Source organism: Equus quagga, chromosome 3 (genome assembly GCF_021613505.1).
Source record: "Equus quagga isolate Etosha38 chromosome 3, UCLA_HA_Equagga_1.0, whole genome shotgun sequence".
In the NCBI taxonomy this organism is placed as follows: Eukaryota; Metazoa; Chordata; class Mammalia; order Perissodactyla; family Equidae; genus Equus; species Equus quagga.
This window is the reverse complement of record NC_060269.1, coordinates 2,063,472-2,077,780: the sequence shown is the minus strand read 5'-3', so window position 1 is coordinate 2,077,780 and position 14,309 is coordinate 2,063,472. Positions and strand designations below refer to the sequence as shown.

The following is a 14,309-nucleotide window of genomic DNA, read 5'->3' as shown; positions in this document are numbered from 1 at the left end:
GTATGCATTTTCAGACTTTCTCCTCCATGTCTGCTCATGGCTTAACAGGTCATTTCTTTTTATCACTGAATAATATTCCAAGTTTTTGGATTTTGAAAGATAAAAAAGAATATTTTTTAAAAGGCAATCTCTTTCTAAGAGACATCTCTCAAGTGCAAAATGAAAAATTAGCCTGTATTTTGTTTGGGTTTAAAACCAGAAGGCAGACTAACTGGGATCGAAGGCTGATAACTTTGTTTATTTCAGTTAAAGTGCTGAAATCTTTCATGCATTTCATATATCTGAGTTTGTCTGTAAAACCCTGAGTCCCTGCTGTGTGCTGGAATAATCTTAGTTATTCCTCATAACACTCCCAGGAATTCAGTAATAATTCCCTATTTTATGATTGAGAAAAGAGAGGCAGAAAAATGGGTAGGCCAGAGCCATCCAGCTGGTAAGGAATTGAATCACTGATGGTGCTGCCGCCCAGGTTGGTGCCCTTTTCAGCATGTGGTGGTTGTACTGCTCTCTGAGCAGATATCTCCCTGCCCCTTTGCAGGCCTGGAGCTGGACCGGGGCCAGGTTTGAAGCCCGCCCCACCCATCTCCTAACTCCATTTCCCGCCCTTTGTGAATCAGAGCCTTTAAAGTTGGAAACTTTTCCAATTAAGAATGACAAATTCTATATGTATGTTTATCTGTTCTCCCTTCTAAAACGTCACGAATGTGACAGTAAAGGAGCGAAAAAACTCTAATTCTAAGAACAAAGAGAATGTCAGAAGTGCACTAGTAGACAAGAAGTGTCGGCAAATACTTGGAAGACAGACAGCAGTTACATCAGCAGTAACCCACTTAAAAAAGCAAGGAAAACCGAAACCTTCCTGCAAGGACGGTACCAGCAAGAAGCAAGCCAGGTCTTGATGCAGGGCACCAAAACATCTCAGGAACTGGAAGTGAATGAAAAATGAGAGAGAACCAGAGAAGAATCAGTTGAATCTGTGGCTAAGGAAAAGTTCATTTCTCCCACCCCAAAGATCTTTGCTCCCACCCTGCTAGCCAAGAGTCTACTCCTCTGCACCCAGCAGGAGACTGGAAGACAGGGCCACATCCAGGTTTAGCAGCGTGAGTGTGGGGAGCTGGCCCTCTTTAAGAAGAGGATGTAAATTACAGTACAAGAGTAGTCCATAAAAGAATATTTAGAATGAGATCACAACAAATCACAAAACAGGAAAGTAACATATTTTTATTAAGTGTCTGACCTCTGTATTCCTCCCTTTTTGCTTCATACTCATTGATCACCTCTTCATATGACAATAATTGTACCATGTTTTCTATAGAGAAAACAGACCATTGGTCTTTGCACTGGCGGAGCTGGTTGAGATTCGTTTTCACTGTTGGTGTTAGGAACGCACAAGCGTGTGACTTAACATGAGTGTACCCTCCGTTTGTGGTGATGCTGCAGGTTTGTTTCCTATAAACATGAAAATGCTACTTTATGAAATGCCTATCAAAAAAGAAAAAGGAAGTTAATGATGCGCTTATAATTGTATATATAGCATTGTCAAGTATATGCCTGGAAGCAGAGTATGTCTTTTGATCAGGCATCAATGAGAACCAGATTCTTTGCTTATAATTTTACATGTTTAATGTTTGGAAGAATTTTTTGGCTTGATTTTTGTCTGTGTACATTTCAACTATGTTTCTCCTACTCATAAACTTCTGGTGCTGGGACACATTCATACTGCATTACAACTTCTGCTCCTGTGTTCCAGGAAGTCATTCCTAGAGCTAGCAGTGACTTCAGTATACTGTCAGAGATGAACAAAGCCAGACACTAAAGTGATGAGGACAGGTTTTAATCAGTAATAACTGTTGCAATAAGGAATAGTCCAGCATGAATTAAATCAACTTCAATTTTTAGAGAGGTGACTGGGCATTTTAAAGAGAGAATGAAGGAATAGGGAAAGAGGTGACTAGGGACTTAAAAGACTAAAGGAAGTGGAAAACTACAGAAAACGAGAAGGGGGGCTTTTGTCCATTGAAACCCATTTGAATCTGCTCCCTGGCATTTGCTGAAGTCGGGATCCATCTTCCCACAGAGGCAGGGACACGGGCTCTATCTTCAGGTGTTGGCTGGGGCAAACAGTGAGTTCTTTTGGTAGTCTTGGCTTTTCTCAGGCATCCACTTTAAGGCGGGCTGGGGTCATCCAAGGGATGTGGCCTTGAACACTTATAAACTATGTTAGTGATTTGTTCAATTCTTTCTAGGCCAGGGTTGAGGCATAATCAAGAAAGGGCTTAGAGGAGCCTGGCTAGAGTTTGATAAAGAGAAAATCTTTGTCATTACCCAAAAGTAACTTTAAATCACAGAAATATGTCCCATTTAACCAAACTAAATATACCTCTAATTTAGCTTACTCTTGGTTATAAAGTGTCCACAGCCACCGTAATGTTGCCCAGCACAAGAGGAAGTAGAATGGAGGAAAAGTGGTGTAAGTAAAGACAGCAGTCTTCACTGATTGTGGTGTAAATATCTTTACTTTTGCAAATTATACAAAACATGACCATGGAAACTGTAAATTTAGAGGGGTATTCTTTGTAGTAAAAGAATCAGAGAATCTCAAGACTCAGAATCAACAGCACAGCAGAGAGCAGGAGTGAGGGAATGTATGTACTTAGAATCCCCAGTCCCCTTCCTGGTCAATTCCCAGAGTGCTGTCAAGGATTAGTTTAGACATATCAGAGAATTATTCTCTGGAGAGATGGCATTCCCCAGAAGGAGAAATACCTTACTTGGGGGTCCCCCAACAAACGACCATGCCCCCAAGTCACCCTGTAGTGAGGCCACCATTCCCAAGCCCTGCCCACATAGACAGACCTTCCAGTCCGATTTTTAGTGCTGTCCTTTTAACTGCAGAGAGTCACGGATCACCAGCCTCGAAGGAAAGCCTCCAGCAAGCAGACTCAGACCCACACAAACTAAACACAGAAATAGATTCAGAAAGGTAATTATGAGAAGGTGTTGCAACTCCAAAAGGTCAGGGTTTTTTTAACTAGCGAAGAACAGAAAAGATTTACTGAAAATTAAAAATGTGGAAATGCAATGAGCTTTATAATAAAGAGTTGGATGATGAAGCTTAGGAAATCTCTCAGGGAGTAGAACGAAAATAGAGATGGAAAGTCAGAGGAAAAGGGAAAATTACTAGAAAATCAGTTCAGAGTTTTCGAGATTCTTCTAATAGAAGAAAGAAGAGAAAAAACAGAAAGAAATTATCCCAGACATCAAACAAGAACTTTTACTGTAACTGAGGGGTTACGAAAGGACCGTCAAGTGTCTAGCACAGTTAAATCATACCCACTTCCATAGATCCGTAAGAAATTTCAGAACACCAGGGCTCCTGAAAGTGGTCAGGAAGGGAGAGTATCACATACAAAACATCTCAGTGAAAACTGCGTCAGACTTCTCAGAAGAAGAAAGTGGAGCACTGCCTTTCACAACGCTGAAGGAGGAAAATTCAACCCTAGAATGCTATGCCGAGTTCAGTCATCAGTCCCAGGCAGAATATGTATATTAAAAGACTTGGAAGATTCCAGACTAATTTTCTCTCTGTGCACCCTTTCTTGGAAGTACTGGAAAATATGTTCCACCAAAATGATGGAGCAAATCAACAAAGAGTAAATAATATCTTACCCCCCAAATTAGGGATCAAATGTAGGAGAGCTCAAAGGGAATTAGATGATGGTAAGACAAGCGCCAGGACAGTATCTGTTCACTGGGCCTAGGAAGCAATTCAAGGCCATTACAGCAAGAGGAGAGAGATCTTTTCTACCTACCTCTTCCAAATAAACAGGAGGTGTGTTTTATCATTTTGAAAATAGTTCAGTATTTCTGAGAGATACCATAGTAATGGATGAGGATAAAGAAACCGAGATTTAGAGAAATTATTTCTTGCAGGGTCACAGATTACCTCATGGAGCTTGGAATCAAACCTGGGAAATCATAATCCAGGGTACATGTTTTATTCACAATGCATTATATCAAAATTATAATGCAAAATAGAAAACAGTAGTGCGCTAGGATGAGCGATTACTTCTTAAGAATAATTACATGTTTTAATATACAGTTTAGAAGAGATTGTGCATAATATTTTGGTTATGATAAAGTGCCTTGGCAGGATTTTGAGGTGGAGAGGTGACATGGGTCAAGTGAATGGAGAGTGGGGTATCTGTCAGTACTGATAATCAGGGTGGAATCGGGGTGGATGCCAGCAAATTCTCAAGATTCACTGCAAGCCTCTCATGGTATTGGTAGAGTGTTTTGGAAGCAGATACAAATGACTTTTCCCTTACCAGTGATTCAAGGACTGAAATACAGCCTCTGATCTGGACCGTTGACTTGACTTCAAGCTCTTGCTGGGGACAGATGAATCAAACTGACTTGAGCACTGCAGATGCAAAATCTGTGGTCCAAAATTCTTTTCTTTTGGAGATTAAACAGTGTTAAGTGGATAAACCTTTTTAAGATGACGGGATTTTCTGTCTTTAGATGCAAATTTTTATCTTAATCATATTACTTGGGAATTTTCTAAAATGAATTGAGCGTATCTCTTCTAAAGTGGAGTAGAAGTATCTCAGACTTTGATTTTTCTTCTAGTTGTTGTCTGTCTTCTGCTCTTTGTGGAATACCAGGTTGATATTATGTTATAGAGCTGTTTAAAAAACACGTTTCACTATATTGACCATTGCTTAAATAAATAAACCTGTGTCTCAAAACATGTTAAACTCTGCTTTATAGATTTTATGCTAGGAATGGCATGTGGGGTGATGAAATCTGAGGTCTTTGTGTAGCCATGGAAGTAACCAGCTGTGAAGTTGGCAGGCATCACTGACAGCAGATAAAGGAATGCTTCATTGAGTAACTGGTCTTTCCGGACTTGCTGGCCATATCCCAGATCTAAATGAATTGAGAATAAAAGATGCCTTATAACCCTCGCGTAACTTCAGACATTCTACTCATGACTTAACACGTTAAATCACTTAGCTTCCTTATGTCTTAGTTTCCTCATCTTCAGCAGAAATGAGGGGGATTAAAATACTTGTCTGCAACAATCATCGTAAGAGTTAAATGGGCGGAATGAAAGTATACAAGGCCTGTCACGTCACAGATGCTCCATAAGTGTCCATTCCCCTCCGCTTCTCCGAGGGTTTTCTGCCTTACAAAAGCAGACAACTCTAAAGGCATAACTCACGTACCATCCACAGGATTGACTTAAATGCCTATGTCCTTTTCACCTTATATATAAGCTCCTTATTTCAAAAAAAGAAATAAGGAACTTATCCCTTTGTAGTTTCAAACATGTATATTTTTCTCCATTGCTTGTCTGAGCTGACACGCTTGGACTTTTGCGGAGGAAATGGAACTATCTGCCATTTACTTACGGTAGGAGTGTAGAAAGGGAAAAGCCAGTCCGTGCTGAACTCCATCCTAGTCAATGTCTTGAATTTTTACTGCCTCTCTGTGATCTGTCCACTTTCCCCATATAGGAATAGCTTACTATCCATCAGGAATATTGACCTCCTAAAGAGCTGTAGTCTCATCAAAATACACAAACGATAACTTGGAGCTGTAATAATCTTCCTATGTATATTACCTCTGTATCAAAGACCTTTCCAGTCATAAATATGCTGGTTAATATCTACCCTATTTTTTTACTGACATCTTTTCTAATTAGTTATTTTAACCATATTCGGATATATGCATTTAGGAAAATTGTGTTTTTACATAAACATTGCAATCTAAATTCCGTATGTTTGATTTTTCTTAAATTTTCTATCTAGAAATTGACATTGAACGCTGTGTACGAGAATCAATCAATCTATTTTGTTGGACTCCTAAAAGTGCTACTTACAGACAGCATGCTCAGCCTCCAAGGCCGACTTCTGATGGCAGTGGAGCCAGAAGTTCGACTCCTTATTTCTCCACCGAGTGTGCAGACCCTCCAAAAACAGATCTGGTATGTATGCAGATTTAATTTGCAAACTCTAAAGGAAGATGGATGTTAAAATTCATATGCTGTAGTATTGTTATTGTTCATAATAATGTTATCACAAATGTCCTTGTAACGTAGCTATTTTCTAATATACGATCATATTCATGCAACGATTTCAGAAAACCTTTATGTCTGTTTAGTTACACAGTTGGGAAGATTGTTTTGACATATTCCTTCAGGTAGCAGGTTTCACTTTTTTCCTATGCAATCATAGTTTCTCTTTATATATCAGCTTGTTACATACTGAGAGAATTACAGAAGCAAAGGAAGAGTTATAAAAATAGAGAAAGACTAAGAGTTGTTAATAGAATAAGAATTTGCCATTATTGGTTTTTGGTTGACAAAAGAAGTAGCATTTTGAAAAACTGTCATTCAAGGTTTTCAACATTGTTATTCTTTCTAAACACATGGCTTTATAAATACAGCCTACTAAGCTTTCAGCTTTAATAATTCATATATTTCAAACATTCCGGTATTACCACAGTATCTTGTTTCCTTGAAAGTGAATTTCAATTAATATGTATATAGAGTTCTTTAGGTACCTTAATAATTTAATAGGATAGGCTCTAACTTGTAAAAAGTAGCATTTTAATGATAAAACATTCCAAAATTTTCTTTCATGCATGTTAAACAGTAGATTTTGCAGCTAGATATTTTTGTAACTGGGTGTTTTTGCAAAAATTTGCAATTTCCACCTCTTTGCACTTTCTGTGATTTTCGTGTTCCCAAATATATGAGAGCATCCATGTTTTCACATTTTCCCATCATGATCAAATTGTATTTGTTAAAGACAGTTAGAAGCATGACTCTTATTGTGGTTGAATACAAAGCAGTTTTAGTAATCACAGCCTCTGCCTCCAGAAATATAGACAATAAAGAAAAAAACAGCTACATGAATATATGTGAAAAATTATAAGACATTTCAAAGCATCCTAAGAGATAAGAATAAAATGAGAACCTACACTAGTAAGTAAATATTTGCCTTACAGTTTTCCAAAAGTAGATGAGGCCTCCCCAGGAGAACGGAGTTCTCAAAACAGTGGGAGTTGTCCAGCAGACCGTTTTATTGCCATCTAATGGATTTTGGTACAGGAACCCACTTATCAGCTAAGGATTGTTCTAGATGACCTGTAAGATAGCTCGAAACTTTGAAATTCAACAGTTCTATATAAAAATTTATTTCATAGTTTTCTTCCTTTCAGATTTTAAAATGTATTCTCTTCATAGCAGAAAAACATTAGTTCTCATCTTCATATAAGAGAGATATCCTTTGGCATATGAGCAGTTTTTAGGAAACCATAATAGTGTATGATGAAGGAAGGAGGAGGTGATTAAGCATAGAAATCAATATAATAAGGCTGAGTTGGAAGTTTGAAAAATTAAGTAAAAATAAAGATATAAGAGAATTAATAATATCTGAACACTTGGTGTCTGCTTGAAAATACACTGGGTTTTCTCATGCAGATATGTCATTTAATCCTCACGAGAACTCTAACGAAGTGCACGGTTATCCCTATTCTATAACAGGAGCATGAAACTAAACCCAGAAAGGGATCAGTAGTTTATACAGCTAGGAAATAGTAACTGCAAAATTGAGCCCCAGGTCTTTATGACATCACAGGATGCGTTCTTTTTTTTTTTTTAATTGAAATATACTTCACCTTTAATACCATAAATTTCACCCTTTTAAAGTATAAAATTCAGTGGTTCTTAAGATATTCACAAAGTTGTGCAGCTATCACCACTAATTCCAGAATATTTCTGTTGCCCCAAAAAGAAACTCTGTTCCGAGTTACTGTCCACCTCTCCCCAGCCCCTTGCAAACCCTAACCTACTTTACATCTCTCTGGATGTACTTATTCTAGACATCTCATGAAAATGGAAACAAACAGTACATGGCCTTTTGGTGACTGACTTCTTTCGTTTAGCCTAATGTTTTCAAGATTCATCCATGTTGTAGCATGTGTTAGTAGTTAATCCCTGTTTATGACTGAATAATATTCCATTTTATGGGCAGACTACATTTTATTTAATCAATTCATCAGTTAATGGACATTTGGGTTATTTCTACTTTTTTGGCTATTATGAATAATGCTGCTGTGGACATTTATATACAGGTATTTGATTGTGTACCTGTTTTCAATTCTTTTGGATATATACTTAGGAGTAGATTTTCTAGGTCATATTGTAACTCTATGTTTAACTTTTTAAGGAACTGCAAAATTGTTCTACAAAGCATCTCCACCATTTTACGTTCCCCTCAGCAATGTATGAAGGTTCCAATTTCTTCACATCCTTCCCAACACTTGTTGCCAGTCTTTTTTCCACCATGCCCCCGAGGAAGATTATCCCTGAACTAACATGTGTGCCAGTATTCCTCTGTTTTTTTGGTGGGTTGCTGCCACAGCATGGCTAACAAGTGGTGTAGGTCCGCGCCCAGGATCTGAACCTGTGAACCTGGGCTGCTGAAGTGGAGTACACCAAACTTAACCACCAAGCCACGGGGCTGGCCCCCGTTGCCACTCTTTGATCACAGCCGTCTCTGCAAGTGTGAGGCCGCATCTCACCGTGATTTTGATGAGCATTTCCCTAGTGATGCTGCACATCTTTCCATGAGTTCATTAACCATTTGTGTCTCGTTTTTGGAGAGAGGTCTATTCAACTCCTTTGCCCATTTTTTAATTGAGTCGTTTTAAATTGCTGAACTGTAGAATTCTTTATATATTCTCAATACAAGTCCCCTGTCGGATCTGTGATTTGCATATGTTTTCTTCCATTCTTTGCGTTATTTTTTCACTTCTTAGTAATGTCCTTTGAAGCACGTAAGTTTTTAATTCTGATGAAGTCCAATTTATGAGTTGCTTCTCTCTTGCAACTTTTAAGGTTCCCTGTTTGTCTTTGGCTTTTGATAGTTTGATTATGGTGTGTCTAAATGTGGATTTCTTTGAATTTTTCCTCCTTGGAGTTAATTGAGCTTCCTAGATGTGTAGATTAATGTTTTTCATCAAATTTTGGAAGTTTTCACTCATTATTTCTTCAAATAGTCTTTCTTCCCCCTCTCTCTCTCCTCTCCTTCTGGGATTCTGTCTGTATGTTGCTATGGTTGATGGTGTCCCAAACATTGCTTAGGCTCAGTTCATTTTTATACATTCTTTTGTCATTTTTTTAATTATTATTTTTTATTGAGTTAATGATAAGTTACAATCTTGTGAAATTTCAGTTGTACATTATTGTCTGTCAGTTGTGTTGTAGGTGCACCCCTTCACCCTTTGTGCCCACCCCACACCCCACCTTTCTCCTGGTAGCTGCTAATCTGTTCTCTTTGTCCACATGTTTAAATTCCTCATATGAGTGGAGTCATACAGAGATTGTCCTTCTCTGTCTGGCTTATTTCACTTAACATAATTCCCTCAAGGTCCATCCATGTTGTTGCAAATGGGACGATTTTGTTTTCTTTTTAATGGCTGAGTAGTATTCCATTGTATATATACACCACATCTTCTTTATCCAATCATCTGTTGATGGGCACTTAGGTTGCTTCCACGTCTTGGCTATTGTAAATAATGCTGCAATGAACATTGGGGTGCATGGGACTTTTGGAATTGCTGAGTTCAAGCTCTTTGGTTAGATACCCAGTAGTGGGATAGCTGGATCGTATGGTAGTTCTATTTTTAATTTTTTGAGGAATCTCCATATTGTTTTCCATAGTGGCTGCATGTAAAAGAATGAAAATTGACCATTCTTTTTCACCATTCACCAAAATAAACTCAAAATGGATCAAAGCCCTAAAGCTGAGACCTGAAACCATAGGCTTCTAGAAGAAAAGGTAGACAGTACACTCTTTGACATCAGTATTAAAAGGATCTTTTCGGACACCATGTCTTCTCAGACAAGGGAAACAAAAGAAAGGATAAACAAATGGGACTTCAGCAGACTAAACTGCTTCTTCAAGGCAAGGGAAAACAGGATTGAAACAAAAACACAACCCACTAACTGGGAAAAAATATTTGCAAGTCATACATCCAACGAAGGCTTAATATCCATAATATATAAAGAATTCACACAACTCAACAACAAAAAAACAACCCGATCAAAACATGGGCAGGAGACATGAACAGACATTTCTCCAAAGAAGATATACGGATGGCCAATAGGCACATGAAAAGATGTTCATCATCGCTGATCGTCAGGGAAATGCAAATCAAAACTACACTAAGATATCACCTTACACCCATTAGAATGGCAAAAATAACTAATACATTCCTTTTTCTTTCTGCCCCTCAATCTGGATGATTTCAATTGATCTATCTTTGTGTTTGCTCATCTTTTTTCTGCCGGTTTCTGTGCCCAGTAAGTCTCCCAGCCTTTGCTGAGGGGTTCTATGTGTGTGTTGGGGCACCTCTTCAACACCCAGGCAGACAGTCTACACCTCTGCCTTAGCCTTCACCTCCTACCTGCTCGAAGCCTCAAGGTCAACCAAAGATGAGAGTTTAGGACCCTCTTAGGTCTTTTCTGGGCGTGCAAATAGCTAGCTTGGATGGGCTTCTAGATTCCCAGAAACGTGTTGGAGCTTTCAGAGCCCCTGTGGACGTTGCATTCCCCAGCTTTTGATTTTAATTTTTAACGTTTACCATCATTCTTGTTTGTGCCACTGTCACAGCCACCTCAGGCAGCCGCAGTATAGACAACTGCTGCTGACAAATGCCTGCAGGGAAGACTGTTTGCTCTGGGAGAGCTCTGGTCAGGCCACGTGAAGACAGACACTGCGGAGAGGCTTCAGGGGCAGGCAGACAGGCCAGACAGTCACCACCCCCTGAGATGGTGCTTCCGGGAGCTCCAGAACCACTCTCTGTCGAGCAGCTGCCAGACTGCTGGGTGGTGGGACGGTTGGTTTCAAGGTGGCCATGGAGCTGAGGAGAGGGAAACAAGAGGGGCAAATTAAACCACCACGAGGCTCACATTCTGCTGAGATTTGGCTGTTTCTCTTGAATGTGCGCTCCTCGGATCGCTGCAGACCTTCGTTAGTTTCCAGAGTTGTGAAAAAGTTTATTTGATAATCTGCCAGTGTTCTCGCTGTGTTTTGGAGGAGCAGCTTTTTTGCGATCTGTGCTCTGCCCTTCTCACTGATGTCACTCATACTCTGTGCTGTTTGTCCACTACGTGCTAACTCGAGTGAAGCAGAAAGGTTAGGAGAGAGTTGGTTTAAAAGGTTGGAAAGGAATATTAACAGTTCAAGTAATATGAGATTTTCATTTTATGATAAAGTAAAATTTTACCAAGAAAAGTTGCTATTTATTTTAAATTTGAGTAAGTGGTTTTAAATCCTTTCCCTAACACCCTCATCTGAAATGAGATTTTTGTTTAAAAAGTTTAATAATTTGAATGTTACTAAACCCAAAATCTCTTTATGTGTTTCCTAATTATGATGAGTTTCAGAGTCCTGGGTCAGTTTGCTAAAGCTTTGTGATGCAAAACAAACTTTCTTGGTGTACTCTTAGATATGTTATCTCCATCAACATAATGGAAGAGAAAAATATGCTACATTATTTATATGAAATGTTGCCATCTGAAGAATATTCAGTGTTTAGTTCACTTTTCTTTAGAGCTTATTTTATTCCTTTTTATGATATATCGCAACTGTAAAGAAAAATACAATGAATAATGTAAAAACCATTGCATTTTTTTTCAACAATACATTTGAATACATGCTATAAAACAGACACTGTTCTGGTTGCTGGGGATATAGCAGTGAAAAAGAGAGTACCTGCCCTCATAGAATTTGCGTTTAGTGGAGGATATACAGACAGTAAGCAAGAAAAAGTAAACATGTAGTGTGTTAGTTGGGGCTCAGTGCCACTGAGGACAATCAAGAAGAATAGGGAGATAGAGAATGCCAAGGAGGAGGAGTCAGAAGAACAGTAAAGAAGTGCTGCTGTTTTATATATGGGACTCGAAGAAGCTCTAGCTGATAAGGAGCATTTGAGAAGAGAAGCTAAAGGAAATGAGAGAGTAAGTTGTATATAGATTTCTTGGGGAAAATATTCCATCTTGCAAGTGCAAAGATGATACCATGCTTACTGTGTTAGGGGAACAATAAGGAGACTGCGTATAGAATGGAACAACTGAAGAGGAGAGTAGGAGGGGATAAACAGACATCAGTGGGTCAGATCTCATAGGAACTTAAAGGCTTTGGCTTTTATGCCAAGTGAGACAAGAAGCCATTTGAAGATTTTGAACAGAGTGGTGACATGATCTGACTTACATGTAAAAGGATTACTTTAGCTGCTATAGTCACACCCCACATGACAAGATTTTGGTCAGGGACAGACCGCATATACAGTAGTGGTCCCATAAGATTAGTATACCATGTAGCCTAGGTGTACAGTAGGCTGTATCATCTAGGTTTGTGTAAGTGCACTCTATAATGTTTGAACAACTTCAAAATCACCTAACAACACATTTCTCAGGATGTGTCCCCTTCGTCAGGCAACCCGTGACCGTACGCAGAAAATAGACAATAGGAGGACAAAGACAAAACAGAGAGATGAGGAGGAAGCTTTGGTGGCTGGGACCGAATGGGTAGTAGTAGAGGTGATGAGAAGTTGTCAGATATATTTTGAAAGCAGAACCAACAGATTTTGCTGACTGATTGAATGTGAGGTATAAAAGAAAGGGCTCAAGAATGAATCCAGAGTCTTTGGCCTAGGCTAGGCAGATGGTGTTTTAGTGTTTTCACTTACTTGTATAAGGAAGACTTTAGGAGGAGCAGGTTGGAAGGGGGAAATCAGTGTTCGGTTTTGAACATGTGGGTTTAGAGATTCCTATTAGATGTCCACGTGAAGAATAAATAATTTTGTTAGTTTTGTGAATAATATCTTTTATACTGTTTTCTAGTTGATTATTACTGATATAATAGAAAGATTATTATTTATTTTAGATTCATTTTATATTTAGCAAATTTGATTCTCTCTCTTTTTTTTTAATAGACTTTATTTTTTGGCATAGTTTTAGGTTTACAGCAAAACTGAGCAGAAAGTACAGAGATTTCACATATACTCCCTGCCCCTCCCTACACACACATAGCCTCCCCTATTATCAACATCCCCCACAGAGTGGTACATTTGTTACAACTGATGGACCTACATTGACACATTATTATCCTCCAAAGTTCATAGTTTACATTAGGGTTCACTCTTGGTGTTTTACATTCTATGGGTTTGAACGAATGTATAATGACATGTATCCACCATTATAGTATCATACAGAGTAGTTTCACTGCCCTAAAAACCCACTGTGCACCACATATTCATCCCTCTCTCCCCCTCAACCACTAGGGTATAAATGCTGATCTTCTCGCTGCTTCCATAGCTTGCCTTTCTGGGAATGTCATATAGTTGGAATCATACAGTGTGTAGCCTTTTAAGTTTGACTTCTTTCACTTAGTAATATGTGTTTAAGTTTCCTCTGTGTCTTTTCACGTCTTGATAGCTCCTTTTTTAGTGCTGAAGAGTAGTCCATTGTCTGGATGTACCACAGTCTATTTAACCACTCCTCTACTAAAGGACATCTTGGTTGCGTCTAAGTTTTAGCAATTATAAATAAAGCTGCAGTTAACATCCATGCGCAGTTTTTGTGTGGACATTTTTTTCAGCTCATTTGGGTAAATACCAAGTATTTTCAAATTGATTCTCTTTTTAAATCTAGTAGATTGTAGATTCTCTTGGTTGTTTGTGCAGCTAATTCAGTCAACTATATATAAATATATATATATATAAAATAGAAGTGATGAGTGGGTAGAGTTGTTTGTACCTGAATTTAAGGAAAATTCTTGTAATTTCACTAAGTTTGATATTTTGATAAATACTCTTTATTTGAGTAGTGAGTTTCCCTTCTTTTTCTATATTACTAAGAGTGCTTATCATGAAAGAATGTTGCATTTTATCAAATGCCTATTCTATTGATAAACATTGATTAGGATCCTTTTTCCTCCTTTTATCTGATAATGTGTTACATTGTTAAAATTTCTAATATTGAATGGTTCTTGCGTTCCTGAGATAAACTCCACTAGGTCACTACAAAAAAAAAGAAATACTGACTATATTCAATTTGCTAGTATTTGCTAGGATTGAATTTCTGCACCTATATTCATAGGTGAGATAAATCTATAGTTTTCTTTTCCTGTCTATCCTTGTCAGTCTTTGATCTGAAGATTATATTTCTCTCTTCCTCTTTCTGCTGTCTTATACTGTTTGTATAAGAGGAATTATCTGTTTCTTATAGC

At 38.3% G+C, this 14,309-nt stretch overlaps 1 protein-coding gene across 5 annotated transcripts in view; it reads left to right on the top strand.

Annotated features, from left to right (window-relative positions):
- The window catches only part of TBCK (TBC1 domain containing kinase), a 196,148-nt gene that overhangs the window by 118,992 nt on the left and 62,847 nt on the right, over window positions 1–14,309 (top strand). For all 5 annotated transcript variants that reach the window (XM_046656525.1, XM_046656526.1, XM_046656521.1 and 2 more), the window contains one exon: window positions 5,817–5,992. In XM_046656525.1, coding sequence (XP_046512481.1) covers window positions 5,817–5,992 — 176 coding nt within the window. The remainder of the gene's footprint in view (window positions 1–5,816; window positions 5,993–14,309) is intronic.